Source organism: Piliocolobus tephrosceles, chromosome 15 (genome assembly GCF_002776525.5).
Source record: "Piliocolobus tephrosceles isolate RC106 chromosome 15, ASM277652v3, whole genome shotgun sequence".
NCBI classification, from domain to species: domain Eukaryota; kingdom Metazoa; phylum Chordata; class Mammalia; order Primates; family Cercopithecidae; genus Piliocolobus; species Piliocolobus tephrosceles.
In genome coordinates, this window is record NC_045448.1 from 105,668,932 (window position 1) to 105,694,972 (window position 26,041).

The window sequence follows — 26,041 nt, forward strand, 5'->3', positions numbered from 1 at the left end:
GAAAGGTAGATAAGAGGAGCTGGTAGCCTGAGGAGATAGATCAGGACCCAAGTGATGACTCCATAGCAAGTGTGAGTAGTGAAGGAGCACCTCTGCCACTGGTGGCATCAACAACTCCTGCAGGCCAGAGCTCCTAGAACTTTCCCAGCCTAGATCCCACTGCACACCCCCACGACCAACCCCTATGGGACAGAGCTTGTTGGACCGCCTTGGCTCTACTCCAAGTGAACAGCAGCAAATCCCTCTTAGCGGCAGCATCCCTGCAGGATGGAGTTCTTTCTATTCTCTCATCCCTATGCCAGGCAAATGCCAACAACAAGCTGAAAACTACTTGCCCTGGTGGCAGTGGCAGTGGCAGTGATGTCCCTTGTGAGGCACAACTCTTGTTTGTTTGAGTCTTAATCTTGGCTCATCAGTGAAGTGGCCCACCCCTCACCCCTGCTGAAGATGATAGCAATACCCTCTGCAGGGCAACGGTCCTTTAGCCCTTCCAGCCCTGCCCCAAGTAAGCACCAGCCCAGAGCACTCCAGGTGAGCACCTGCCTCTCCCCATAGCAGCTCCTATGGGTCAGAGCTCTTTTGACTCTTTAGACATCACCCCCGGAGAAACCCAATAATGAAGCTATACCCCCGTGTTAGCACAGACAGCAGCGACAGGTGTGGTGGTTGGGGGTCCTGCAGGCTCCTTTCCCTTGCCACTCTGTCCTGAGGTGGTCCCAGTCACAAGAAGGTGCTACCGTGCAGAGAGGCTAAGCCTTGGCTTTCTAGCCATAGAACCTTGAGGAGTGGAGATTACAGAAAGGAGACATCTGAGTTAGATATCCTTTATTTTTTTATTTTTATTTTTATTTTTTTGACGCGGAGTCTTGCTCTGTCGCCCAGGCTGGAGTGCAGTGGCCGGATCTCAGCTCACTGCAAGCTCCGCCTCCCAGGTTCCCGCCATTCTCCTGCCTCAGCCTCCCAAGTAGCTGGGACTACAGGCGCCCGCCACCTCGCCTGGCTAGTTTTTGTATTTTTAGTAGAGACAGGGTTTCACCGTGTTAGCCAGGATGGTCTCCATCTCCTGACCTCGTGATCCGCCCGTCTCGGCCTCCCAAAGTGCTGAGATTACAGGCTTGAGCCACCGCGCCTGGCCTAGATATCCTTTAAATCTGCATATGAAGTTCTGGGCTCATCCCTGAGCTGCACATGTGTAAAACTGACTAGAATGAGCACAGCAAAACCTTTTGAGAATTTTAACAGGACCAAGTCTCAGCACAATATTCAAAATATCTAGGATATGAACCAAAATTATCCAACATACAGAGAACCAGGAAAGCCTAAAAAATTCTCAAGGAAAAAGGCAATCAACAAATGCCAACCCTGAGAGGATTCAAATGTTGGAATTATTAGACAAAGACTTTAAAGCAACTATTATGCCACATTCTAAGAAGTAAAAATGAGTACTCTTGGAATTAATGGAAAGATAGAAATTCTCTGCAAAAAAAAAAAAATAGAAGCTATAAAGATAGAAATTTTAGAATTGGAAAAGCTGGAGTGGGTATATATTAATATCACACAAAGAAGACTTCAGAAAAAGGACAATTATTAGTGATAAAATGGAACATTATGTAATGATAATTTCAGCAATATTGGTCAATCAAGAATGCATAACAGTGCTAAATGTGTGTGTCCCTAACAAGAGAGCTTGAAAATACATGAAGCAAAAACTTGGTAGTACTGAAAGGAAAAATAGATAAATCCATAGTAAGATGTAGAGATTTTAGCACTCCTCTGTCAGTAGTCAAGAAAAGTAGCAGGTAGAAAATCAGGAAGAATATTTCAATTAGGTCAAGTTGGTTGAACATCATCATCAACCAACTTGACCTAATTGATATTTATAGAACAGCCCACCAGCCACAGCAGAATACATGTTCTTTTCAAGTGCACATGGGACATTCATGAAGATATACCATATTGTCACTAAACAGCCTGTATTAAATTTAAAAGAACTGAAATTATTCAAAGCTTGTTCTGTGCCCTTATTGAATTAAATAAGAATTTGATAACATCTGAAAAATATCTGGAAAGAAATATGAAAAAGATCATCAAATATTTGAAATTAAACCCTACACCGCTATATAATCCATGGGTGAAAGAGGATGTCTCAAGGGAAGTTAGAACACTGAATTAAAATGAAAATACAACATATCAAAATTTGTGGAATGTGGATAAAGTGGTACTTAGGGAAACTCAACAGTAAATTATATTAGAAAGACCTCGAGACCAGCATGGCCAACATGGTGAAACCCATGTATACTAAAAATACTAAAAATAAAAAATTAACTGGGCATGGTGGTGCACACCTGTGGTCCCAGCAACTTGGGAGGCTGAGGCAGGAGAATCGCTTGAACCCGGGAGCTGGAGGTTGCAGTGAGCAGAGATTGTGCCACTGCACTCCAGCCTGGGTGACAGAGAAACACTGTCTCAAATATAAAAATATAAATGACATAATCACCCGAAACTGGAAACAGCCCACATGTACTTCAGCTGGTGAATGGGTAAACAAACTGTGATAATCCATATGATGAAAAACTACTTAGCCATCAAAAGGAATGAGCCTTCAATATGCACAGTAACCTTAATTGTACATGCTCAGTGAATAAAGCCACTCTTTCAAAATTGCAAACATTTCTGCCTCTCTAAGTTTGTCTGCCACTCCACTCCCTCCGACATCTCCTGCAGCCCCACCCCTGATACCAGCTCCCTGGCACTCTGTACACACCCCTGCCCGTATTGAGCATACTTCACCTGACCCCTGAACTAGATCCTGAGCCTTTGAGAACTTCCAGGGTTTTTCTTCCTTCTGTAACATTTGGAAGAGGCAAAAATATATGGACAGAGAACAGATACATCAGTAGTTGCCAGGAGTTGGGAGTAGAAGGAGAGTCTGGTTACATAGGGGAAGGAAGAAGGGATTCTTCAGGGTGTTGATATTCTGTAGCCTGTTTGTGACGGTTGTTATAAGAAGCTAAACGTGTTAAAACCCGTGGAACTGTACAACGAAAGGGTGCATTTTACTATTTATAAATATAAGAATAATTTTTTTCTTTCTTTCTCCTTTCCTTTCTTTTTTCCTTTCGTTTTTTCCCTTCTTTTCTCGGAGTCTCTCACTCGGTCACCAGACTGGAGTGCAGTGGCGCGATCTCGGCTCACTGCAGCCTCCGCCTCCTGGGTTCAAGCAATTCTCCTGCTTCAGCCTCCCAAGTAGCTGGGACTACAGGCGCGCGCTGCCACGCCTGGCTAATTTTTTTGTATTTTTAGGAGAGACAGGGTTTCACCATGTTGGCCAGGATGGTCTGTATCTCCTGACCTCGTGATCCACCTGCCTCAGCCTCCCAAAGTGCTGGGATTACAGGTGTGAGCCACCACGCCTGGCCAGAATAATTTTCAAATACAAAAAAAAAGGGGGGTAGTGGCCTCCTGCCCACCCCTTTCTGAACCTCTTTAATCCCACTCCCCAGGGGGAACCACACTGCCAGATTCATCCTCTTTCCCTTGAACACTGCAGTCATCACCACAGCAAGATGGGCCTGCAGATCTAGGCATGTGGATCCTTTTATTTTAATCACAAAAATGCTGTACATCTTAGCTTGCGTTTTCACTCCACAGTAAAGCATGGGCATCTTTTTTTTCTTTTCTTTTTTTTTTAATCAGCGTGAACTGCCTCACCTCTTTCTGTTTAAGGACTACACTCTGTGTGTTCTGTATTTTATGTAACTGTTCCCCTCCTAAGGGGCATTCCGCTTGTTTGAGCTTTTTTCCCTCTTGCTGACAGTGTTGCAGTAATCGTTCTTGTTCATTTTAATCCCTATGTATTCACACTGTTGTTTTTCTATGATCGATTCCTAAAAGTGGATTTTCAGATTCTCAGATCATGTGCACTTTTAATAGACAACTTTAAATTACCCTCCATAAAGGTTGTACTGATTTACACTGCTTCCAGCAGAATAGAGACTATTTCTCCACCCCCTCATCAACACCAAGTGTTGTCAGTGCTTTTTTTCCTCCAATCTGATGGATGAAAAGTGCCAGTCATGATGCTTGCCTTGGTCAGCAAGTTCTGGTCATTGCAATGTGCAGCATCTTTATCCTCCCATGTCCCCCATGCCAGCCTCTTCTTTAACCTGACACCTGCAGTGCCTCCTCCCTCCAACTCTCTTCTTCCCCTTTCTTCCCAGGTCATCCGTAGAACCGTGGAGCTTTCCTCTTTAAAAATTCTCAATGCCTTCCCATTATATTTAGAATAAAATTCAAACTCCCGGAGAAAACATTTAAGGCTTTTTAGATTCTGGCCAAAACAAACATTTCTGCCTCTCTAAGTTTGTCTGCCACTCTACTCCCTCCGACATCTCCTGCAGCCCCAACCCTGATACCAGCTCCCTGGCACTCTGTACACACCCCTGCCCGTATTGAGCATACTTCACCTGACCCCTGAACTAGATCCTGAGCCTTTGAGAACTTCCAGGGTTTTTCTTCCTCTGTTGAGCACCCATACCCGTGCCCTGGGCTTCCCAGCCTGTACTCTGTACATACCCCTGCCCGTATTGAGCATAATTCACCTGACTCTGAACTAGATCCTGAGCCCTTGAGAACTTTCAGGGTTTTTCTTCCTTGGTTGAGCACCCATACCCGTGCCCTGGGCTTCCCAGCCTGCAGTGGGTAATCCTTGGGCCAGGTTGTGTTTGCATGACCAGGTGCTGGGATGAGGGAGCAAGGCAGGGGCTGGGTGGTAAGATTGAAGAGTGTGGATCTGTGGGTTTTCCTCTGAGGAGCACCTCTCAGGGGCTGTGGGATTCTGAGCAAGTTGAGTCTCTTAAACTCTGAGTCTTAATTTCCTCCTTTATATAATGAGGTTATTCGTAATAACAGCATATAGGGCAGCAAAGGCATTTTAACTGCAAAATGTGATACAGTTTCATACAGTACAGTCATACTTTCCTAAACATGTACTAAAATATTCTCATCTCAGCTGCATAGAATGCTGTGTGAGAATGGGATTCTCCTTGTCCCAGTTTTGGTTAAGGCACCAATGCAGAGATGTCAGATACCAGAGAGCACGTGTGCAGGATGGGTAGAGTCACCAACCACTCACCACCCCCATCCTCAGAACATATGGAGAGTGGGGAGGAATAAAGGGGATTGGCAAAACACTTTCTGTGGAGAGCACGCTGCAGTCGTGTGAGCCACCAGCGCAACACAGGTGGAACCAGAGGGAACGTCCCTCATGCAGTCTGCAAGGGTGGCTTCCATGGGACTTGTTAGAAGCTGGACAGGTGTGCCCTGCAGTTGGGAGACATGGAGGACTGCTGCGGGACTCCGGCCACCTGTGGGCATGGGGCAGACAGGACCACCACGTGACCCACCTGCACTCCCAGAGCCTCACCTGAGGAGCCAGCCAAGAGCACAAGGGGACAATGAGAAGCGGTCACAGCCAGAGTCCCAGTGGTGGCTGGGAATCCCCCAGTGTCAATTTCAAGTGTCTGCCAGGCCCAGGCAAGACAAAACCTTGTAAGGCTCCAGAGAGCCCTGCTCATCTCCCCACTCTCCTTCTTCCCCAGCTCTCAGCCCTCGGGAAAGCCCTCTCAAACCCCAACTCAGACACCCTGCATTCAGGAGTCAAAACCTGACTTCACCCAGTGGCTACACTTTTTAATTACTGAATTAAAACTGATTATGGCCGGGCGCGGGGGCTCCCGCCTGTAATCCCAGCACTGTGGGAGGCCGAGATGGGCAGATCACAAGGTCAGGAGATCAAGACCATCCTGGCTAACACAGTGAAACCCCATCTCTACTAAAATAAAAAAAAAAAATTAGCCAGGCGTGGTGGCAGGCGCTTGTAGTCCCAGCTACTCAGGAGGCTAAGGCAGGAGAATGGCGTGAACCCGGGAGGCGGAGCTTGCAGTGAGCCAAGATCGCACCACTGCACTCCAGCCTGGGCGACAGAGCGAGACGCCGTCTCAAAAACAAAAACAAAAACAAAAAAAACTGATACTAACAAAAGTGACCATGGTGACTGCTGGTACCTGAGAAGGACTGGGAAGGTGCTGGAAGTCTTACAGTCTCTACCTGGGATAGGGGGACTGTGGAGACCAGGATCGGGCAGTGCTTTTCTCGTCTAGAACCTGCAGGTGCAGTGCTCTGGTCCCTGCATAGGTGCAGCCCACCTCCCAGGAGCCGATGAGCGGCGTCACCCATCCCCTGCAGCTGCACTGGTGCCATTTCAGAGGGACGGCTTCAGTGCTTTCTCCACGGCAGCCATTAACCTTATGTGGGGAGTGGGGGGTGCTGAGACCCTCTGTGCACTCTCCCCAGGGCTCAGGAGAGAAGTAGGTTTGAAGAAGAGAAGATAGTGTCTTCATGACAAGTGGGAAGTGTCCGAGGCCCTGCTGAGCAGAGCCAAGGATGTGGCAGGAGGTGAGGTCTGAGGTGGCAACAGTGTGGACCCGTAGCATGGGCAGCCTTGGGGGTAGATGTCCCGTGGACCAGGGGCACTGGCTGGTTACAAGAAACATCTACCAGAGCCTGGGGGCAGGGGGCAGATGTCAGCCCAGTTCTCAGGAACTGGGCCATCTGGTCAGCGGGGCACTTGGTATTCGCCAGAAAGGGGACCACATACTGTGAGCTCTCTCTTCAGGGTTTCTTTGGGCGGACGCTCAGAGCAGCATCAGGACCCGCGGGTGGCAATGCTGGCTGCGACTTGCGGTCACCTGGGGGTCCACCCCCACGGATTCGGTGGACCTGCCCAGGGTGAATCCCAGACAGTGGGAGTGTTAAAGGCTGCCCGGGTGGTTCTAATGTGTGGCCAATGTAGAGATCCTGGGCTCTAGGACAGCAGCACTTCTCAAACTTAGGAGTATTTATGAGTCTACTCCAGGTGATGCTTCCCACCCAGTGCATCTGGAATGATGGCAGCACTGCTGGTCCATGGACCACACGTGGAGTGGTGAGACTCCGGGTCTGCGCTGTCCAACACAGAGCCACTAGCAGCACGTGGCTGTTGAAATGTAAATGTAAGCCAAATTAAAATGCAGTTCCTCAGTCACAGCGGCCACATTTCAAGAGTCCAGGAGCCGTGTATGACTGGTTGACAGCACAGAGGGCATTTCCATCATTATACAAAGTTTTACTGAGCAGCACTGTTTCAGGGCTGTCACTAGCAAACAGCTTCTTTCTGAGACCCGTAAGGGTTGTGCTCTTCCCAAAAATGGCTTGGGTGTCAAGGCACCGTAATACTTCACCTTTCTGCCTGTATGCCTGTCTCCCTCTATCAGCTTCTCGAAGTCGGGGTCTGCAGCGGATTTACCCTCTCAGTCAATGGGCAAATAATAACAATAGCTAACGTACAGTGAGCACTTACTAAGTGCCGAGTATTATGTTAAAATGCTTTACGCGTTAATTTTCAACAACAATCCTATTTAGCAAATAATAAAAGAAACTTAGTTTAAAGAACTTGCACAAAGGCATGTAGCTAGCAAACTGTGGAGGAGAGGTAGAGGCCGCGTAGGCTCACTGCAGCCCGCGCTCCTGAGTGTCATGCTGCACTGCAGTTCTCAGCTGGGGCAGGTGTGGGCCCCAGCAGACATTGGCAGTGCTGGAGACATGTTTGATTGACACCACTGTGGTTGGGTGGGGAAGGGAGGTATACTAGCATCTGGCGGGAAGAGATGCTGAGCATCCAATAGTGCACAGGACAGCTCCCCATATTGTGGGCTGGATGTCAAGACTGAGTAACTGTTGTTTGCCACTCAGTGAATAAGTTAAAATGGGGAGGAAGTGGTTTTATAGGACAGTCATGAGGTCATACCTCTTAGTAAGAGATGGTATGTGATGTAGTGAATGAAGATTAGAGATCAAGAAGTCTGTGTTCAAATCCCAGCTTTGTTACATGTTGGCCAAGTGACCCTGGATGAGTCACTTTATTCCATAAGACTCTGTGGTCCCATATCTAAAATGGGGATTGAAAATATCCTTACACTGCAAGGAGGGCTGTGAGGGTCATTATGAATATGACACTGCTCTGAAGACAAAGATGGAATAAACCTTAGCTGTGAACCCTTCTTTGGTCAGGAGAAATTTCCCTACCTGGCTAGTGGTGGGTGAAGGAGGGCCCAGATGTAATAGAGAAAGGGAAATCTGAGCTCCAAGGACAATGGCTGTCCCTGGAATGGATTCGTTACTCTTCTGTTGGCCACCCTAGACAGTTCTTGAAGAATTCCAGCAGTTCCTGGAGATCTGAGGTGGGGAGACAAGGAATCTCAGGTGAGGCGTTTGCGTACATTTCAAAGTGTAAGTAGAATAATTTTTCACCTTTTTCTCAATCATGTGCTCTAGCCCAAAGTCATTTTAAAATAACAGTGCCTTTCCCTTCCCATGTCCTTGTGAAGTCCCAGTTATATCAGCTGGTTGGGAGTGGAGACCAGCCGTCTGTGTGGAGGTAGACTGGTCATTGCCTCCTGCCGAGAGGCTAGCTTTAACCGCACAGACAGTGGCAGTTTAGCAAATGTGCTTTCAGTCCAGCTCCTCCACTGACAACTCTGTGCCCTTGAGCCCGGCCCTGGCTCCCCCGGGTCTCCACTGTGGGATGTGGAGGTTGGACCAGGCCACCCTGGGATGCCTGCCAGCCTCGACATGCCAAGTGCTGGGCAGCTGTCCCAGAAGTCAGGAAAAGAGCCTGGTAAGTCATCTGTCCCTTGGGGTGCCCCCAGTACACATGGCTGGCCGGGTTCCTGGCCTCACTCCACACACACACACGCAGATGTGACTCACGAGTGTTTTTTCTTTGTGAAGGCCTTCTCACACGTTACCTGTGGGCAGCAGATCCCCAAAGCAGGTGGAGTTGGGGCTCTGACAACAACCAAAGCAGACCCCAGGGCCCCGTTTGGGAAGAACTCACATCGGTTTCTACGGTGGGGACCTGAGCAAGCTCCTGCCCTGGGACGAGGACTGACACTCACCCCCACCCCGTGATGAACATGCTACCATGTGAGGCCCTCGGAAATACATGCTGCCACCGGGAGACTCTCTGACTCCCTCAGCCGCTTCACTGGGGAGGACGGCGCCTCCGGGCTCTCACTCCCTGGCCTCTTAGGATAGAAGCGTGCTACTAGGGCTGTCAAAGCAGCGGTGGCTTTTATCTTTCTGCCACGTGAAGTTGAAGCTTGTGTGAAAAGAGATATGTAGGCCAGGAGAAGGCGGGTTTCTGAGCATCAGCTGGGAAATTCAAACCACAGAAAGCCTGGCCTGGGAAAGCGGGAGAGCCGGCTGAGGAGCCCTTGGCAGTGCCTCCTGACCTGGGAGTCAGGTAAGGGATGAGGGCAGTCTGGCCCTGGCAGCCCCATGCGGGTGGCTGGGAAAGAAGCTCCCAGAAACAGTGTCCTTCTGTTTGCCCCTAGGCTGTCAAGCGAGTCTGTGTGGAGTCAGAGCCTCTGCACTGGCCGAGTGGTGCAGTTCCGCCTAGGAGAGGAGGTGGAGCAGGAGGAGGGGAGGCTCTGGAGGCTGGAGAGAAGAAGGAGATTGTGGTGCAGTTCCACCTAGGAGAGGAAGTGGAGCAGGAGGACGGGAGGCTCTGGAGGGTGGAGGGAAGAGGGAGATTGTGTGGATGAGGGGAGGCAGTGGTTACAAAAGGCAAAGGGGGTGAGGCCCTAGGGAGGGTGCACTTGAGGCTGTGCGGTAGTGAAGCGGTGGAAAGGGTCTGCTGGTGAGGGCGTCCGGGGCAGCTTGCTTAATCGCAGTGTGGAAACAGCGCTGTGTGCAAACTTGCCTCATTCTCTATGTGCACAGGGAGCTAGGCTCTTCTTCCTGGTCACTCTCAAGCACCTGGTGACTCCTCTCTTAGGGTGTTTTTTGTTATTTGTGTGCTTTTACTTCTAATTGAATGATAATATGCATACAGAGAAGTGCACAGATTCTATGTGTATAGCTCAGTGCATTTCCACTGAACACACCAGACCAAGAAACAGAATGAGACCAGCACCCCAGAGGCCCTGCCGTGTCCGCTTTCAGCGGGCTGTGGAACGCATTCCTGATTGTGGACCATGGTGGCTGGCAGAGGATCCCTCTGGTCCTGATGGCTCTTGCAGGAGAGCCTGTCTCCATGCACTGGAGAGAAAGATTCAAAAAATCCTTCCTGTCTAGACTCAGCACCTTCCCCAGGGCCTGGTACCTGGTGGGCACTCACCAGGTCCAGTCCATTCTCATTGTCTAAGGAAGCTATGTTCTGAAGTCACCACAAGCTAACTTAGCAAATACTGAGCCATTGCTCCTGGAGGAAATGCAAGGTTAGCTTCCTGTGTGCCTCCTGCCACAGCATCAATAGATCGACACATAACCTTGTTTTATGTGTAATTCTGTTTAAAGATGCTTTATTTAATATATATTTTTTGACGCATTGACACCGAACTCATCGCCAACAGCACTGTAACTCTGGCCTGAATGAAGCTTATCTGACACACACATCGTCTCCATCAGGCGCATCACAGCCTCCTTGGGCTTAGGAACGCATGAGCACTCCACTTGGGGGCCTAACCAGCAGAATCACCAAGAAAACGTAGTGCCCAAAAATGTGGCACTGAGTAGACTACAAAAAAAATACTGTAAATGGCGTAAGAGCTAAAACAGTAAACGCATCACTGCTTGACCTCAGCTGGGAACTTGCACCTTGGGAAACTCAATTTTTTGCTGCCCTGCACATGTCTGCAAATGACCATGCCAACACCATGGGTGTTGATTTGGGGATTACAAATGTATTTCAGCGAGTAGGCGAATTCTCAAATATGGAGTCAGCGCACAGCCATGATTGACTCGGTTTGTTGAATGAGGAGAGGAAGGAATTGCGGTAAGCTTGAGGTGGAACTGGGACACAGCCCCATCTCCTGTCATTAACAGTGGGGGCCTGCCCTGTGAAAAGCTCTTGCTCAGTCTCAAAATGCTCAGCACAGTTTTGAGAGGAAGCCCTGGGTGAGCATTACCACCCCGAGTTCCACAGCGGGATCACACAGCCTAGCTCTGGGACGGATGTGATGACGAGCGACTGTAGACTTTGCCAGCATGTATTGATCAGGAGCAGCCTGTGAGTCAAGAGTGACAACAGATCAATAAATAGCTTTTAAACAAAACCCCTCAAGTTCTTTATCTAGGAAGCCTGACAAACCCTGCAGCGGTGGTGTGGCCCCATGTGTCCCCAGGGCCCGGGGCCCACCTCTGCCCCAGAAGTCCTCTTAGTGTCTGTAGTCGGGTCCCATTTCCACCAGGTCAACCACGGCCGTGGCAGTGGACCTGGAAGGCAGGCAGAACAGAGGACCGCGGCTCTATCGGTTGAAGCACCGAGGCACAGTGACTGTGCTCGCTTCAGCTGGCTGTGAGAAACGGCGATGATGCATCCACTTTAGATCCGAAGTCTGAGCAAACTCAGGCCTCTCTTCCACAGAGAACGTTGTGAAGACCTGGGAATGAGCTGTCGATGTGCATTTTTAGGATGGCAGCATAACGGAGAAAATTGGAAGTAGTGTATGCCAGAGTATGAAGTGTTCACACAGCTCCCTTGGGTGCTTGATTTATGGGAAGCTTTTTTCTCCTTTATACTTTTATCTGCTTTCTAAATCTGTACAATATGCTCGTGTACTTCTATGAACAAGAAAGAAATGTTATGAAATGAAAAAGTTTCTTAAAAATTGCTGCATAGGGCCAGGTGCAGTGGCTCACACCCATAACCCCAGCACTTTGGGAGGCAGAGGTGAGAAGATCATTTGAGACCAGCCTGGTGACACAGCGAGACCCCATCTCTACAACAATTAATTTTTAAAAAATTAGCCAGGCATGGCCGGGCATGGTGACTCACGCCTGTAATCCCAGCACTTTGGGAGGCCAAGGTGGGTGGATCATGAGGTCAGGAGATCCAGCCATCCTGGCTAACACGGTGAAACCTTGTCTCTCCTAAAACATACAAAAAGCCGCACACAGTGGCACATGCCTGCAGTCCCAGCTACTCGGGAGACTGAGGCAAGGGAATCGCTTGAACCTGGGAGGCGGAGCTTGCAGTGAGCCGAGATTGCACCACTGCACTCCAGCCTGGGTGACAGAGAGAGAGTCCATCTCAAAAAAAAAAAAAAATGAGCCAGGCATGTGGTTCGCACCCGTAGTCCCAGCTACTCGGGAGGCTGAAAAAATTGCTGCTTCAGAAAGGATACCATATACCACATTTTTTAGAGGCCTGGAAATCCTGCTGCCTTCCCTTAAGGCAGAGCCTCTGCTTTGTATCATCGGTCAAAAGGCAAGGAACCTGGGAATTTACATTGTACTACAGCTCGTTGCCTCTGGAAAGACTGTGTCCTTGACAGCCGTCAGCTTCCAGACTTAACAGCTGCGTCCCTAGTGTCATAGGGTCCCATGGGGTCCCACCCTGGCCCCTCAACTGGTCATTACAGAAGTCTTTCTGAAGGAAGAAAACAGTACCTAGGGCTGAATTTTAATAGACACTAAAAGAACAAACCATCACCAATCAGAAAGTCAAAGTGAAGTGATAAGACAAACCTGTCCCACATAGGCGTAGTTGAACGTCTCTAGAAATGGTTTAACATTGAGGATTTTTGAAATGGTTCATTTAAAATCTTCCTGAATACAGATAGCTCAGTAATAATGCCAAATGTGGGTCTGAAAACTGTGGTTCTCTCTCCTACAGGGTATTTAGAGTTGTGTGTGAGGGGGTATTTTAAGAGTGATTCCTGAGAATGCAGATGAAAACTGGGCTCTCATCTCGGGCAGTGTGTCCTGCATCCAGGATGGCCAGGCTCACCTAACACACAGCGTGTGCATGGAGGAGAGAGTGCTGCTGTGGATAGCGGGACTACAGTGCACACCGGTGTGGCTTGGGCCAGGCTCCCCCACGATGCAGCACCAGAGGGCAGCCCCGATCAGACCCGCTGGCTCTCTCTCACACGCTGTGGCAGACGTGACCAGGATGAGGCACCTGCCCTTGCAGGGCTTGCAGGCAGACTGGCACACACACAGCATTAAGATGGTCTTGCTAGAACCCGTAGACGATGTTCTCAGGGAGCCAAGAGTCAGCCTGGCTGCCTGGCCCTGCAAGAGGCTGGGGTGCAACCCAGTGCTTGCCATGCTTTTCTTATCACAACAGCCACGAGGGCTCACTGTCATGGCAGAATGGCTCACTGGTCTCCATCAGCTCCGGGGTAAGGTTTGACCAAAATTCTCCACCCCTCCTCCAGCAGGAACAGTGATAACCACACTAGCAACAACCACATAACAACAGCAGCTATTGTGGGAGCAGCTAACACCAGGTACCACACTAAGGGCTTTCCCTGGATTCTCTCACACAATCTTCACAACCACACTGAGAGGTATAGACAGTGGCTGTTTCACTTCACAATCACACTGGGAGGCCTAGGTCATGGATTATGTCATGGAATCTTCACACCACACTGGCAAGTATAGATAGTGGGTTATGTCAAGAAATCTTCATAACCACAGCAGGAGGTGTAGACAGTGGGTTATCTCATGGAAGCTTTACAGTCTGGGAGGTGTAGAGACTTCTGTTTCTTCATTTTACACTGAAATCGAGTCTCAGGGAGGTCCTGGAATTTGCCCAAGAGCACTAGCCCGAGGCCCTAAACTAGCTCTGCCGGCCCCAGGGAGAAAGCACCCTTCATTAGCGCAGCCCGTTGAGCCCAGCCCCAAGAACAGGAGCCCTCAGAAGTTAGTGCTGGAGCAATGTCCTTTTCAGGATCAATCCTGGACTGCAGGGGGGCATGTTAAGGAGAAGGAGGAATCTGGAGAAGAGCAAGCTTACCACCTGCTCCTTTGAAGGAATCCTATCCTTAAATGACATCATAATATTTTCTCTGATCAAAAGTTGGTTTCCTATGAGTTAAACGGGAGGAGCTCTGTTGCCGTCCCGGCTTCCTGCACCCTCTGCACCGTGCCTTCAGAGGAGTCCTGCTGCATCTGCCCTGCAGCAAACCAACTTGCGACCCTTCCTCCCAGGGCAGCTGCACTGCGCGGGGAGTCTGGCTCTTCCACAATCCGCAAAGGCGATCACACAGATACAGACCCGGAATTGCTGGTCCCCAGTCTGTGAGAAATGCTCCTGGGCTGTTTGTGGTGAACCCAGGCACACTTGACAGCTTAAACTCATTGCCAGTTGGAGAGGAGAAATTGAGATGTCAGAGTCTTTAGCCAAATCCCCGGGAGATTAAGGTTGTCTGTGTATAGAGGCAGGAAGAGGTAAACAAAGGAGTGTTTTGAACTGGTTTATCTGAACTGAGGCCACATCTACATTATCCCGGGATTAATGACATTTTGAACATGTTTAATCTCAGAAGCTATTTTATGGTGCAGCCTCCACCCTGAATGTTCATGCTTGAGCGGCCACGTTGTAAGGTCTTTGGCCTCTGAAGCCTGCCTTTACCCTGCACATTGCCGGGGGCTTCAGCCCCTTCTCCTGCCCTTCCCAGGTGGAGTATGGCGCAGATCCCAGAGCTCCTACACTGCCAGTGTGGGTGCCAGGCACAGGAGGTGAGCATACGGTTCGGAGAGGCCTCCTAGGCCCCTGCCACAGAGCAGAGTGGTTCAGCACACAGCTGCTCTGCCTGTGCTCGCTGGGGACAAAGGCTCAGCATCTCTGAGTCTCAGCACTGTGGAAGGTGATGCTCAGCCCATCACCCCTTTCTCAGCTTACCCACTGAGAGGCTCCAGGTGGAATCTCAGGCATCTGTGAACTACATTAGGGAGCTGAGTGGGTTTTCTCCCTTTTTCCTGGTGTCTAGACCCCCATTTGCCATTCCCGCACTCCTCTGCCCATGAGGGTGGCCCTGGCCAGTCCCTGTAACAAGGTCTAGAGATTACAGGGGCCCTCTTGCATTCCTGACAAGGAAAAAGGTGAGAAAGAAGAGAATACAGAATAAAAGGAAAGACCAGCAGTTGCAGGGAAAGAGGCAGGAACCAAAAAGGAGAGAAATGGTGGCGTGCTCATAAACCGGCCCACTGCTTGGTGACGCTGCTATTGCAGGTTGCTTTATCCCACAGCAGCACAGCCTGGCCCAGCCAGGGCACCCACCCACTCCTGTGGGTCTGCACGTGAACACAGACACACGCGTAAACACACACACAGTACAGCTGGAAACATTCGTACCCCACAGACAGGCAGCAGCAGGTGACCTTTCTGTGGTCGGGATGGAATTCTGCCAGCATGCTCTTGATGTAAGGAAAAGAAAATTTACTTCTTGCCAAGCTCAGCATTTAGAACTGTATCTGGGCACAGTCTATGGCGTGTGTGTTCGGTAGTAAGAAATGCTTATGACCAAAGGCATACTTCAGTGGGGTAGATGGTCAGCTAGCAAATATGTCTAGTACCAAACACAGTGAGGCAAGTTTCTCAAGAGGTTACAGAGGACTTAGGAGAGAGACTGACCAGAACAGACTTGCTGGAGGAGGTAGTGTCTGGGGGCCCTGGTGAACCAGCAGGGAGGATTCTAGAACAGGATATCCAAGCCCTTGTCAACTCTTCTTGAGCTGTGGCCACAGCCTCCCTCCTAGCTTCCCAGCCTCTCGGCCCTCCGCAGTCAGACTGATTCTCCACACAACCTCCAGAGTGAGCCCGTGGTTTAAAACCCCCACAGCTCCCCCATGATGGACAGAAAAAAAAAAAAAAAAAGACAGAAGAGACTCTTCCTTGGGACTGGTTTACACAACTCCTCCACCTGCCCGCATCCCCAGCCTGGAAGATTCTTCTCCAGATCCCAACCCAGAAGGCACCCCTACTCCCACTCACCAGTGTCAGGCCCTGTGTCCGCATAGCCCTTTGTAAATTTCAGCATTTTCCAGTTTCTACCACAGTTACTTGTTTGCCTCTTGTCTCCCCAACTAGACTTTGAGCTTTTTGAAGGAACAATTTGTTGTTTATTTTTTCACTTCAAATATAAGGCAGTCCTTACCTGTAGCAAACACTGGATGAATGGAAAGAAGAAAGAAAAGTGAAACAGGAGAATGGAAATACTGGGCTCTGGCTGGGAATAGAAAGTAGGGCTGGATTGTACACTAGGAAGTATTAGTAAGTTCAGCAATTCTGCCTGTTGGATCAGGAGTAGAAGAGAGAATGCTGGAAGGAAGTGATGACGGCTGAGGGTCAAGAGCAAGCAGGAGTTCCAGATTAGGAAAAAAACTCAGACAAGGACCTGGAGAAGGGCCTCAGAGGCTGGAGGGATGCCTCAGGGGGACAGGCTCCCCCAGAGAGGATGTGCAGCCACGTCAGAGCTGCAGGGGTGAAGCAGGTTGAGGACCAAGTTTGACCTTGGGATTTGGGGGTTGGTTGGGAGGATGCAAACAGTCGTGTCAACTTGCGGCTGGATCAGAAAGTGGCTGACAAGACATAGGCAGAGGCCATTTGAGCTAAGGGTAGAGGAGAAGGGAGAACTGGGCCTTCGGGGGACAGTGAGGCTCCATGGAGACTTTAAGCTATGGAAGACCAAAGCATTCTGCAAAGCTGCAGAGGGAGAGACTGAAGAGTCAGGAAAGGGGTAGGATGAGTCCAAGAGGTGGAGCAGGATTCCCAGGGGGCCAGTCAGGTGGAGGCCCCAGGGAGCAGCCAGAAAAAGGAGTGGGAGCTGTCCCTGGCTGCCAGGGCCAGGGGAGATCCTGGGTGTGTGAGGCTGAAGGCTCTTCTCACTCCCAGCAGGAGACTGTAGCTTGCAAAGCAGTGGCCACCCCCCTTGCACCTCCTTGTTGACTAGGGCACTAAGGGAAAAGAATTCCAGCCTGAACTGGAAGTAGAAACAAAGACAAAGTGAGTAATATCCTCTGCACGCCAGAGCAAGGGGTAGAATACATCAGGCCACAGAGAACAGTAATGTTAACTCCTCCTGGACATCTGCATGTGTTGCTGTGAAACGGTGCTGTTGTCACCCGGCTGACTCAGGCACACTGCAGAAGGGAACCGAGGAGAGGTGCCAGGTGGTTGGAGATCAGTTTCAGCCTTTGTTTTATCCCATGGCAGGCAAACATCCAGAAGCAGGCTCACGGGGAACCTTGGGTTCTATACTTTTGATGTACCTGTAAGAAGCCACTTAATTGGCCAGGGGAGGTGGCTCACACCTGTAATTCCAGCACTTTGGGAAGCTGAGGCAGGTGAATTGTTTGAGCTCAGGAATTCGAGACCAGCCTGGGCAACATGGTGAGACCCCATCTCTACAGAAAATTCACTGGGCGTGATGGTGCATGACTGTAGTCCCAGCTGCTGAGGAGGCCAAGGTGGGAGGATCACTGGAGCCTGGTAGGCAAAGGTTGCAGTGAGCCTTGATGGCACCACTGTACTTCAGCCTGGGTGTCAGAGTGAGACCCTGTCTCAAAAAAAAAAAAGAAAAGAAAAGCCACTTATTTAATCCACAGATTTCCTTTTTCTATTGATGAAGGTAATAAATTCTTATTGTAGAAAATATGAAAATACAGAAGAGTTGAAATGTAAGAGGAAGGGAATGATCCACAGTTTCACCACCCAAAGATAAGTGCAGTTAATACGGAAGAAGAGTCAACAAAGCATAGGGTGTCTTTTTTAGTTTTATTTTTATTTTTGAGACAGAGTCTCACTCTCGTCCAGGCTGGAGTGCAATGGTGTGATCTCTGCTCGCTGCAGCCTCCACCTCCCAAGTTCAAGCGATTGTCCTGCCACAGTCTCCCAAGTAGGTGGGACTACAGGCACCCGCCACCACACCTGGCTGATTTTTGTATTTTTACTAGAGACGGGGTTCTACCATGTTGACCAAGTTGGTCTAGAACTCCTGACCTCAGGTGATCCACCCGCCTTGGCCTCCCAGAGTGTTGGGATTACAGGTGTGAGCCACCGCACCCAGCCAACATATGGTTTCAAAGGCACTGTTTCTTTTCTCTCTAGAACATTAAGGAAAGCAACTGTGACCAGTCTTTGGTGTCACTCTCTCCACAAAGGGAAGGCTATGCTCACAGTTGTTAGAAGACAAGAGGTTAATAGTGCATCTACCACATTTGAGCAGGAATCGGGTAGTATATCCAAAATGACAGGATTATATTAAAGAAATTGTATCTATTTGTGTACTTATTTTTATCTCCTTCCAGAAAGGATTCCTAGGAGGAAGTTGGCTTAAGTACACACAGACCCTATAGAAACAGTTGCATTTAATTTTTTGTGACTCAGACTAGAGGAGCATAATCTCTCTGATGCATCTTTAATAAGAAAACAAAGTCCCCTAAAGAAAGTAATCCTCTCCCAGACCCCCTGCAACCCGGAACCAAAGCAGTAGTGTTCTCTGTGCAGGAGACACAAGCAGTGAAACCGAAGAGGGAATAGGACTGGTTCTATAATCCTGTGCCTTTACCCCACAGAAAAGAGTCTGCCGCCTGCAGCAACAGGGCCTGGAGCTGATGGGCAGCCTGTGCCACCCTGGATCACCGTCACTCGGCAGAAGCGGCGAGGGACCTTGGACCAGCCACCCAACCAGGAAGATAAACCTGGCACACGGACCTTGAAGTCTGAAGCAGGAAAGCAAGCCAAGGTGCCCGAGAGAGCCCAATTGCTTAGAGCAGATACTTTCCATTCTGGGGGTGCAGGAGGGAGCAGTCAGCTGGGGCTGGGGCGAGGACCCCATGAGGACCACACATCCTGCATGGGCGTCACAGGGACCATCACTTGCGATGCTTGTGGATGTGTGGTCGAGGGCCAATAAAGCAAAATAAATGACTTGCCAAATCCTAACCTCCACGGTGGAGCATTCTGCCTGCCTTTGCATATGCTGAGCTGTTGGGATACAGAGCAGCACGTGAGTCACTTCGGCGGTGCAGACAGCTCTCTACTCCCTGCCTCCTTGGCAACGCAGCAGCTCAGCATCTAGAAAAATGGAAGGAGGTTAAAATAACTTCTGAGTTAGACACACAGCAATGATGTCAACAGCTCCATCCCAGCTCATCATGCTGTGAGGAGCGAGCCCTGCTCTTTGCTGCTCCACCAGCCACATGCTGGAGCTCCTCATTCCTCACCTGCGGCTGCAGGGCTGGAACCTGTGGTTTCATTTTGTACTCTGAACTGAAGGCAGCTTTCACCAACCCAAACAACTATGCCTAGAATCAGGCTGAGTCTCGCAATTTTTGTATCCCCCAATAGCACCGTGATAAATCTGTGTGTTTCAGCCGTGTGGGGAAGAGAGCCTGAGCCTGCAGTAGGACCTGCTTCCCCTCGTTGTAACTAGAACCTCCACTATACCCAGACTCGAAGACCCTCATGCAGGCGTGGGGCATTTAGAAAACAAGTAGTAACCAGTTTGGGACATCTGTAACTGTACCAACTGTCATAAAAATCACAAATCGATTCTAAACAAATCATCTTCACTCCCAAATGGAATCCCTGCCATCTGCCATCTGGCCCTGAAGCCAGGTGTGGGGACAGGAAGGAAGCCGTGATGCCCGTGTGTGCCAGGATAAGGCCGCATGCTGGTCTGAGCACCAGCATCTGACCACTCGGTGTTAGTGAGCTGACACTAGGGTGCCCTCCCAAGAAAGTGCCAGCAGTGCAGGCATCTTGGACGGGCAGCCTTGCAGCTCCTTCACTTTGGGTGTGTTTGCCCCCGTCTGAATCACTGGTGACTTGGCAGCGTGTGTCTTGTGTCCCAACAGGAGCCTATGAAGCAAGCTGACTTTGTCCGCAGCAAGTCTTTCCTGATCACCCCTGTGAAGGCCGCTGTGGACCGGAAGCAGGGGGCAAAGCTCAACCTCAAGGAGGGGCTGCAAAGAGGAATCTCTTTGTCCCATCAGAACTTGGGTATGAAATCTGCAAACATGACCACATACTTGGAAATCATTTTCCTGGGTCGTTCCTGCAGTTTGGGTTTTGGTTTGGTTTGGTTTGGTTTTTGCGAATTACTTGCCACATTGAGTTTTCTACTCAGCTCTTATAGAGATATAATTTACGTGTCATAAAATTCATCCATTTTAAGTGTACGGTTCATTAAGTATAAGGTTGACCCTTGAACACACAAGTTTGAACTGTACAGGTCTACTCAAATGCTGACTGTTTTCCAGCCAAACCCAGATGGAAAATTACCTGTATCCTTAGGATGTGAAACCTGAGAAAACAGAGGGCCGTCTTTTTGTTTATGCGGGTTCCACGGGGCTGACTGCAGGACTTGAGTATTCATAGATTTTGGTATATGCAGGTGGGAGAGGTCCTAGAACCAACCCCCGGCATACACCAGGGGATGACTGTATATTGACAGTGAGCAGGTATGTATTTACAGAGTCGCACAGCTGTGATGACAATCTAATTTTACAATATTTCCCTCACACTGAAGAGAAACCTCATGCCCATTTACAGTCACGTCCCACTCCCACTCCTAGCTCTAGGCAACCACTAATCTACTCTGTCTCTATAGATTTGCCTTTTCTGGACATTTCTAATGAATGGAATCCTAATGTATGTGCTCTTTTTTATCTGGCATCTTTCACTGAACATAGCATCTTCAAGATATGCCTTTGTTGTTGCATGTATTGATATTTAAAAATTTTTAGGCCAGACGCCTTGGCTCACACCTATAATCCCAACACTTTGGGAGGCTGAGTCCAGCGGATCACCTGAGGTCAGGAGTTCAAGACAAGCCTGGCCAACATGCAAAACCCCGTCTCTACTAAAAATAAAAAAATTAGACAGGCATGGTGGTGCATGTCTGTAATCCCAGCTACTTGGGAGACTGAGGCAGGAGAATCACTTGAACCCGGGAGACAGAGATTGCACCACTGCACTCCAGCCTGGGCAACACAGCAAGACTTCTGTCTCAAAAAATACATATGTATATACACGTACATACATATATATACACAAATATACATATATATACACAAAAAATACATATATATGGAAATTTTTATATTTTTTAAATTGTGATAAAGGCACATAACAGAATTTACCATCTTAGCCATTTTTAAGTGAACAGTTCAGTAGTTTTAAGTAGAGGGACATTGTTGTGCAGCCCATCTGTAGAGCTCCTGCTATTTTATTTCCAAAGTCTCTCTCACCTCATTGCATTGCCAGAATTGTTTGAGCTTGTTTGTAAGTCTTTTTATCACATAAATGACATATTCTAGGCCCAAATCTTCCTTGCATGTTCACATATTATTGAATTTTCTGTTCGAGAACACAGTTAAGACCTCGATGTCTATTTCAAGAAACGCAAGAGGCTTAAGGGAAAATCCAAAGTTGCTGCTCATGTTTCTGTTTGTTTTGTCTCCCTTCCAAGCAGCTCAGTCTGCAGTGATGATGGAGAAGGAATTGCATCAGCTGAAGAGAGCCAGTTATGCCAGTACAGATCAGCCATCCTGGATGGAACTTGCCAGAAAGAAATCTCAAGCTTGGAGTGACATGCCCCAGATTATAAAATAGGTGGGCAGTGTGCTGATAAAGCATGTCCACCACCCTGACAAGCCACTTAGTTAAAAACTGCCCGTATGTTGTGGCAAACAGACTGTGAAACTTAAAGACTGATTTTATCATCAAGTTATGACGAACTTGGGGAAGAGGAAGGAACCAGGCAAAACAAAGAGGATCAACACACAGCCATACTCCTGGGCCAGAGGGCCCAGAAACAAGAACAACACTGAAAAATTCCAGGAACCAGTTCCTGTGCCCAAAGGTACGAATGTGTCTTTTAGAATTCCCTTAATAAAGAAGCCTCAGACAAGGAAGAAAACAGAAATGAAGTTGGACACATAAATAGGACACCCAGCAAAGGCCAGAAGAGAAGCCCTTCTAGGAGAAGGGACATCTGTGCTTCCAGCTGAGATCAGCCCATGTCTCTGGTCGCTGTCTTGCCTGTGGATCCTGCCTTCTCTCATGTTTACTACGAGGCATGACATTCATGGCAAAACAGAGATGCCGTTTCCAAGAGCAGCTATAAAACAATCTGTTTTCCTAAAGACAGCCACTCTGAGAAGGAGATGAAGGAACATGGCAGGGTTCATCAATTCATAGACTGTTTCCAAAAATAATTTTTAAACTTTTCCACTAGGCATCTGTGTCTTTAACCACTGCACAATGCATTGCCTGTTTAATAAAAGGTTTCAAACATGCCTCTGTTCTAAGTGTAAATGTTATTTCTCCTCAGATTTAGAGAACATCCTCCAGCGCTGAGTTAAATGCAGTGAATAGGGTTTTGCTTCATACATGCCTCATTTAAAATTCTGAATTGGGTTAATTATGGAGTTTGAGTTTTTGAGGTTTATTTTCCCCCCAGTGAGAATTTTGGAAGACAGACAGTAATGTAGGGTTTTAACTCTTCATCTATTTAGTACGACATACTGAATATATAAAATTTCCTTAGAAGTTATCATTCTTTAGCATCTAATCCATGGAACCTGCATATTTCTGTTGAAAGCTGGGTTGCCAGTGCATCAGCCAGTCTGACCCCTGAATGTGGAATGTGGAAAAACCAGGCAGAAGGAAAACATATTTGAAATCTCAGAATTGTCTGGTTATATCATGCCTCTTTACTGTTTACAGCAGTTCCAATTTGTTCCTTTGAACAAGGTAGTCTCCATGGGAATACGCATAGCTGGGGGCAGGTAGCCATCAGAATCGGTACAACTTCATGATATACTATAATTTGATTTTATATACCCTAGGGCCTTGCTACTTTTATTGTATTTTTCATCTTCATGAATAGTTTTCTTTTTTTTTTTTTTTTTTTTTCGAGGCGGAGTCTCGCTCTGCCGCCCAGGCTGGAGGGCAGTGGCCGGATCTCAGCTCACTGCAAGCTCCGCCTCCCGGATTTACGCCATTTTCCTGCCTCAGCCTCCCGAGTAGCTGGGACTACAGGCGCCCGCCACGTCGCCCGGCTAGTTTTTGTATTTTTAGTAGAGACGGGGTTTCACCCTGTTAGCCAGGATGGTCTCTATCTCCTGACCTCGTGATCCGCCCGTCTCGGCCTCCCAAAGTGCTGGGATTACAGGCTTGAGCCACCGCGCCCGGCCCATGAATAGTTTTCTAGCTGTTAGTACTACACAAGTTGATTGAGCCTACCTTTATTGAGAAAGTCCGGGGTCAGTTTTTTTCCCAACCAAATTGATTTACTGATTGCATTCTCTTGGAGAACGTCAATACTGAATTCCATGGTGAATATGCTCTAACACAAGAACTCCATCCGTCTAGCAAGCCGAGGTGTCTGTGAGTTGTTTTAACTGGCAAAAATCATGTTGGCTCTTATTACCCCCAAAGCACCGTTTCTCCTTAGCAGGTGATTTCAGATGAACCATTTTGAGGCAGCAGATTTCACTGCAAGATTGAAAGTTATTTGGTTTGGTTTTGTTCAAGCAGATGCTGATATTCTCTGTGGATTTGAGGACTTGGTTTAATTCTCTCTGACGCCTGGTGAGTTAGAAGGGTGCCATTTTTAGGACACTGGGAGAATTCACTAGGGTGTGGCCCTGCAGTTGCCACTTTCAGCGTGGAGGTGGTGACCCTTCTGTCGTGACAAGCTGAGACGTCGGCCGAAATTTGGCAATGTCGGGAAGTCCAGAGTGGCAGCAGAGATGGTAAAAGCCTGCAAGGAATTATCAGCCCTAGTTTTCCTGAGAAGAAAGACGGGAGCAATTACTGAGCCAGCTGCTGTTCTGTATTTCATACGTCATTTAGAATCCTCTGCACAGTCCTTTGAGGGTAAGTACTTATGTCCACTTTGCAGGTGAGGAAACTGAGGCACATTGAGGTTAAGATCCTATAGCAGGTATGAACCTGGAAAGTGACTCCAAGGGCCATGCTTTTAAACACTACCCTCGAGTAACATCCCCATTTTAATATTTTATTTATTTTATTTTATTGACAGAGTCTCACTCTGCCCCCAGGCTGGAGTGCGGTGGAGCAATCTCAGCTCACTGCAGCCTTTAGCTCTTGGGCTCAAGCAGTCCTCCCGCCTCAGCTTCCAAGTAGCTGAGACAACAGATGTAATGTGCACCACACCTGGCTAATCTTCTATTTTTTTTTTTTTTTTTTTTTTTTTTTTGAGACGGGGTCTCACTATATTACCTAGGCTGGTCTTGAACTCCTGGGCTCAAGCGATCCTCCTGCCTCAGCCTCCCAGAGTGTGGGATTACAGGCATGAGCCACTCCACCCAGCCAATATCCCCATTTTTAAAAAGCATTGGTGCAGCAAATCACTTGAGGTTAGGAGTTCGAGACCAGCCCGGTCAACATGGTGAAACCCCATCGGTACTAAAAATAAAAAAAAAATTAGCTGGGCGTGGTGGTGGGCGCCTGTAATCCCAGCTACTCAGGAGGCTGAGGCAGGAGAATTGCTTGAACTCGGGAGGTGGAGGTTGCAGTGAGCCAAGGTTGCACTACTGCACTCCAGCCTGGGTGACAGAGCGAGACTCCATCTCAGAAAAAAAAATTTTACATGAAAAGCACTGGTGTGGTGGTGAATCTGTGGCCTCAAAGACAATCCAGACATGAGAGCACTGAACTTGACCTTGGGGGCTTCTATGTCCTAGGGACACCTCTTCTTTTAATTCCTTAGAGTGGAAAAGGGGAGGGGAGGCGTTTATAATTTTTAATCGTGAGCACCTGCCTTAACTTTGTGGTTATTTTCATTCATTCCTTCACCTCATTCAGGTGACTCTTTAGTGCCTGCATTCTGTGAGGGGCTAGGGACAGCTGATGAACGAAGAAGTAACAGGCTAACCTTGTGCCACACCTGTCTTATTTGGGTATGGTGGGAGGACAATAAATAAATATAAAACATACCAAAAAACCCCAAGTAAAAATAGCAATAAGTTCAATGACGAGCCTAAAACAGAAGGTCTTAGTCATGCCGGAAGGACTACGTGAGACTGGGTAGTTAGTGAGAGGTTTACTGGAGGTGATCTAATTATAAAAATGGTCATGGTGACCTGGTCTAAGGTAATGCTGGAGGTGGAGAGAAGCAGATGGATTCAAACCACAATTTGAAGGTAGCGTCAGGCCAGGTGCGGTGGCTCATGCCTGTAATCCCAACACTTTGGGAGGCTGAGGAGGGTGGATCACCTGAGGTCAGGAGCTCCAGACCAGCCTGGGCAACATGGTAAAACTCTGTCTCTACTAATAATACAAAAAAAAAAAAAAGAAAAATTAGCCTGGTATGGTGGTGCACGCCTATAATCCCAGCTACTAGGAAGGCTGAGGCAGGAGAATCACTTAAACCTGGGAGGTAGAGGTTGCAGTGAACCGAGATCGCCCCACTGCACTCCAGCCTGGGCAACAGAATGAGACTGCCTCTCAAAAATAATAAAGTTAGCATCAAATCCAGCATGCAGTTGGGTTTGACATGGTTGGTGTGAGAAGGAAAGGGTGGAGGTAGAGATGACACCTAGATTTTTGGTTGGAGCTTCTGGGTGAGTCGTGGTAACACAAATGGATGTGGAGGGTGAGATTCACAGAAAGGAGTTCAGTTTGGGCATCTTAAATCTGAGATTCCTGTTCGACATCTCAGTGGAAATAACAAGTTGTACAATTGCAGGTCATCAGCGTTTGGATAGGATGGGAATTCAGGGGTCTAGACAAGGGAGAGCAGGGTGGCAGGACTGATCCTAGGACACTCCTGCACTAGGGATCTAGAGTCGTCGGAAGGGTCTGTGAAGGAAAAGGGAAAGCAAAAGCGAGGCGAGAAAAAGTGTTGGAAAGAAGAGGGAAGAATCAGCTGTGTAAGAGGAACCCGCTGACAGTGGGCTTTTCTGAGAGTGGAATCTGCTGAGAGTGAGATCAGCTGAGAGTGGGACCTGCTGAGTGGGACTCACTGAGATTTGGACCCGCTGAGAGGGGGCTCTTCTGAGAGGAGAATCTGCTGAGAGTGAGATGAGCTGAGAGTGGGACTCACTGAGATGTGGACCCACTGAGAGGGGGCTCCGCTGAGAGTGGGCTCTTCTGAGAGTGGAATCTGCTGAGAGTGAAATCAGCTGAGAGTGGGACCGGCTGGGTGGGACTCACTGAGTTTTGGACCCGCTG

The 26,041-nt window shown here is 48.5% G+C and overlaps 1 protein-coding gene across 1 annotated transcript in view; it reads left to right on the forward strand.

Moving 5' to 3' along the window:
• KIAA1211L (KIAA1211 like) overlaps window positions 1–22,137 on the forward strand; it is a 54,406-nt gene extending 32,269 nt beyond the window's left edge. Inside the window, exons 7-9 of the mRNA XM_026456414.1 lie at window positions 18,409–18,605; window positions 19,693–19,837; window positions 21,312–22,137. Of these exons, the coding sequence (XP_026312199.1) occupies window positions 18,409–18,605; window positions 19,693–19,837; window positions 21,312–21,451 (482 nt within the window). The 3' untranslated portion in view covers window positions 21,452–22,137. The remainder of the gene's footprint in view (window positions 1–18,408; window positions 18,606–19,692; window positions 19,838–21,311) is intronic.
• Window positions 22,138–26,041: the final 3,904 nt, after the last annotated feature.